Below are 4,349 nucleotides of genomic sequence, written 5' to 3'. Positions count from 1 at the left end.
TGATCCTGCCTGTGCTGCCACCCCAACAACTGCTCTCATACGCCCATCATCATAAAATATTGGTGTCTCTATAGTACATTGTTGTGAAAGCAACTGGACCCCTGCCCTTTTGGAGATGGAAAATGATAGAAAAGATTATCACTTCCTTCAGTCAGGGTGTTGGTATCGAACTATATCAATTTGATCCTTTTTTTCACTTGGGGATCATGAACAAACAAACTTGACTCAAAAGACAATAAGAGATTGAAAGAATCCACCAGCTAAGACAGGATAGGCACGTGCACGCCCTCACTGTACTACTTCTTTCTGACCCCACAAAATGACACAAGTTCTAAATATCATAACATGATCCCAAAAACAGTCCTCAGGCCATTCCCCTTGCCCTTAAAAATGAGTATTTTACACGGATTCTGCATGTTCTTTACCCATTTTCACATGGTTTCTGAACCTTCCAGTTCCACGTTAAGTTATTAACAAATATTATATGGAACTTCCAATTACTTTAACACCCTTGAGAATCACATTAGATTGATACTTGTCTGTAAGGACAGAATGGCTAGCTAAGACAATTACATCAAAGTCTAAGAATCTTGGCAATTATCATATAGGATGAATGGAGGTGGCAAATGCCTAAACTACGAGTTTTTCTGAGTGGTTTTGAGAATAGTTTCTAGGGTCGTTTTCAGTTTTGTGAAGTTACAAGATTAAATCTATTTCAAATTGATTAAATAAGAATAATACAAAAGACTGCATATAGTGCCAATTACCTTTACACCCTTGATAAAGCAATAAGATTAATACTTACATTTAAGGTAGCTGAGGATAAATTACCTCAAGGGCAAAGAATATTGCCATTTCCAATAATCATATAGGAGGATGGCAAGTGGCTCAACTAGGAGCTTCCTCTCTACTTCCTTGTTTTTCATGCTGGCATTACCTAATAAGAGATAAGACAAAGGCTATATCAGCATTTGGGAATGGTGAGACTGGGCTGTCAAAAGAGAAATGCAATTAGATTTTGTACTAACAGTAAGCTAGGCAATTATTACTGTTGAAAGCAACTTGTGAAATACAGGCAGGGATAAAGTTCTGGTTCTCATTTGTTTCTTTTTTCTACATGTGCATGTTCTTGCTGTGATACAAATGAAAGCTTAATTAGAAGGATTGGACAAAGATGGGGAAAACAGGCAAATGGATTCGAAGCTTCTTGACAGGAAAGAAAGAAAAAGAAAAATGTACAACTACTCATAATTCAACTAGTATTGAAAATCCGGTGACTCCAATTTCACACACACCAACTACTCCGAAAGAAAAGAGGAGATGGAGTTTTCGCAGATCTTCAGCTACTGCAGCAGCTCCAAGGGACAACAATTCTACAGAACCGACTATCGTGCCACAACCTACAGAGATGCAGCCTGCTTTGAATTTAGAAAATGAAGAGAATAAACATGCAATGGCTATGGCAGCAGCTACTGTTGCAGCAGCTGATGCAGCTGTGGCAGCTGCACAGGCTGCGGCTGTTGTGATCCGTCTAACTGCTGCTGCCAAGAAAAGAAATAGCGCGATTGAAGAAGTCGCTGCTATAAAGATTCAGGCTTTCTTTCGTTCTTATTTGGTATGCAATCCCTGAAATTTCACATCTGTAATTAGGCAATTAGCATATTGCACTTCTTCTCCAACATGGAATCTTGATAATATGAATTCTTCTTTTGGTATTGTTTACAGGCAAGAAAAGCATTATGTGCTTTGAAAGGATTGGTGAAGTTGCAGGCGTTGGTAAGGGGTCACCTAGTAAGAAAACAGGCCACTACTACACTGCGGTGTATGCAGGCATTGGTAACTGCACAGGCTAGAGCTCGAGCTCAGAGAATCCGAATGGCTGAAGATGGAAACCCTGCCACCCAGAAACAATCAATCCACAGAAGATCAACTCAGGATAATAGGTTTAGGCACTCGAATTATGTAAGTATTCTTTCAATTCCTGATATTTCTGTTATTAAACAGGAGTGCATAATCCAATATGATTGATCCGTAATTTTGGTTGATGCACATAAAGGATATTGATGGAGGAATGGAAGAGAATATCAAGATTGTGGAGATGGATCTTGGACAATCAAAAGGAATCACAAAGAGCAGAAATAGCTATTCAAACAACCCACAAACGGAACATAGAATTTCAACACATTATGCATCATCAAATCGAGGATATTATATGCCAGACGACAGTCAAGTCTCTCCAGCTCCATCAGCTCTAACCGAGATGAGCCCAAGAGCCTGCAGCGGGCATTTTGAGGACTACTCTTTCAACACAGCACAGAGCAGCCCTCAGTACTACTCTGCCGTAACAAAACCTGATCCATTTTCTTTCCCAAGGCCGGAATATGCAGAATCATTGTCCTATGATTATCCATTGTTCCCAAATTACATGGCAAATACTGAATCTTCAAGAGCTAAGGTTCGATCGCAGAGCGCACCAAAACAAAGGCCAGAGGCATTCGAGAGGCAACCAAGCAGGAGGAGGCCATCAGTAGAAGGAAGGAATGTGCCAAGAGCCATGAGAATGCAGAGATCATCTTCACATGTTGGAGCCACAGCTCAGAATTACCAACATCCATGGTCAATCAAACTTGATAGATCAACAGTTTCACTTAAAGATAGCGAGTGCGGATCGACCAGTACAGTGCTTACAAACGCTACTTACTGCAGAACTCTTGTTGGTTTTGATGTAAGTATCAACTCCACCTCAGATCACAGCATGAAAATTTTCAAAAAAGTCGATACCTATGAACAATCGCAGAATATTTTCTCTTTTATGTACCCGGAAATTTTTAGAGGTGAAGGTGATTGCGAGGAGTTAAATTCCTGAAATCCTGCACTAACTAGGCAGCCACGCATTCCACTAGGATACAATCCCATATGACTATCATTTCAAACTTATTGTTGTTGCATAATTATTTTTGATCCTGCAGGTTCATGGAAATAGGTACTAGCAGAAGGTGCAATCCTCTCCTCCATCGCAAGGATCTTCTATTTCTGCCATCAAAAGCAAAATACTTAATAAATAATGCAAGTTTCAGCCAAGAATGAGCAAACAGATTGAACTCTTAACACATAAAGAGCCGTCAGATTTTTTTTTTCACAACCTTTCATTCCTTACTTCACTGCCACCCAGCTGTGTATTTGATACTGCCCATGTAGAAATCTTTTTCTTTTCTTGTTTTGTTTTGTAATTGGAAGTCTTACATGATTTGCATTAACGTGTTCCTCAGGAAAAGGAACTCACTAGCTGGAACACAGTTTTAATTGCTTAATTCTATGTCCATAGAGAATTCATTTCAGTGTGATAATTTTTTTTTTTCTTTCCCAGATTGTCATTTGTCTTGTCTTTCCAAATTTCTTATCATAGAAGTGTTGTAATACATAGCTTGTTATATAAATCCAAGCACGGATTGATAACATACAATTATAACTTGTTCACAATATAAAATTTTGTTATTTTTACATAATCACAAAACAAATGTATACATTTCTTAGATAGCATGATCCTCCTTCCTGTTGATATTTGAGGAACATTTTCTCCCACATTGCTAAGTTAACAATGTGGAGGTACTTTCCAAGCCTATATAATAGAGGCCTTACCTTGTTATTAAAGTATCCCAAAATAAGAGAAAAATATTAGAGAGTTAAGTAATTATTTTTCTCTTATTATAAAGAGAGAATTTTAATGTTTTCTCCTTTATAAATAAAGAGTTTGTAACTCCTATTATTTTTTCTTATAGTAAAATTCTTCTATCATTGCCCGTGGTTTTTACCCTAATTTGTTTAGGGGTTTTTCACGTATATCTGTGTGTTCTACTGTGTATTTTGTCTTTCTTTATCTTTATTTTCTCAAATTATTAGCTGTGATTTTGCTCTATCAGGTTCATATTTTTCTACAATTGGTATCAGAGCTCAGCCTGATCTTTCACAGGAGTTTGAGGTTTTCTTTGGTGCAAAAGAGCTTGTGTGGAGTAGTAAGAATACTTACAATCTAGGGAAGGTTCTGTCTAAGGAGATTGGTATTTAAGAGGTTCGCTTGTGACCCTCCAGTCTTTCCTGGGAACTTACCTAGTGAGTTGTGTTCATTACTGCGGTTCATTTTACAAGCTAAAATGCACCGTTTGTGATAGAAGCAATGGCGGCAAAATTTGAGATTGAAAAGTTCAACGAGAGTAATTTCTCACTGTGGAAATTAAAGATAAAGGCTATATTGAGAAAAGACAATTGTCTTGCGGCTATCGATGAACGGCAACACTCACGAGATGATAATAAGTGGAACGAGATGGATGGGAATGCTATTGCAAACCTTC

At 38.0% G+C, this 4,349-nt stretch overlaps 1 protein-coding gene across 1 annotated transcript; it reads left to right on the top strand.

Annotated features, from left to right (window-relative positions):
• The first annotated feature begins 881 nt into the window (after positions 1 to 881).
• On the top strand, positions 882 to 3,347 carry LOC8280864 (protein IQ-DOMAIN 19). Its single transcript, XM_048378788.1, has 5 exons — positions 882 to 1,029; positions 1,151 to 1,615; positions 1,726 to 1,962; positions 2,057 to 2,725; positions 2,970 to 3,347. The coding sequence occupies exons 2-5, from the start codon at positions 1,175 to 1,177 to the stop codon at positions 2,988 to 2,990; spliced, it is 1,368 nt and encodes a 455-aa protein (XP_048234745.1). The 5' UTR covers positions 882 to 1,029; positions 1,151 to 1,174; the 3' UTR covers positions 2,991 to 3,347.
• The last annotated feature ends 1,002 nt before the right edge of the window (positions 3,348 to 4,349 follow it).

The sequence above is a fragment of the Ricinus communis genome, chromosome 9, assembly GCF_019578655.1.
Source record: "Ricinus communis isolate WT05 ecotype wild-type chromosome 9, ASM1957865v1, whole genome shotgun sequence".
NCBI classification, from domain to species: domain Eukaryota; kingdom Viridiplantae; phylum Streptophyta; class Magnoliopsida; order Malpighiales; family Euphorbiaceae; genus Ricinus; species Ricinus communis.
The sequence above is the reverse complement of the archived record's forward strand: the minus strand, read 5'-3'. Positions and strand labels throughout refer to the sequence as shown.

Coding starts and splice junctions, on each gene's coding strand:
- LOC8280864 (XM_048378788.1), top strand. CDS start 1,175: ATGGGGAAAACAGGCAAATGGATTCGAAGCTTCTTGACAGGAAAGAAA. Junction 1,616..1,725: donor CTTTCTTTCGTTCTTATTTG/GTATGCAATCCC, acceptor TATTGTTTACAG/GCAAGAAAAGCATTATGTGC. Junction 2,726..2,969: donor GAACTCTTGTTGGTTTTGAT/GTAAGTATCAAC, acceptor TTGATCCTGCAG/GTTCATGGAAATAGGTACTA.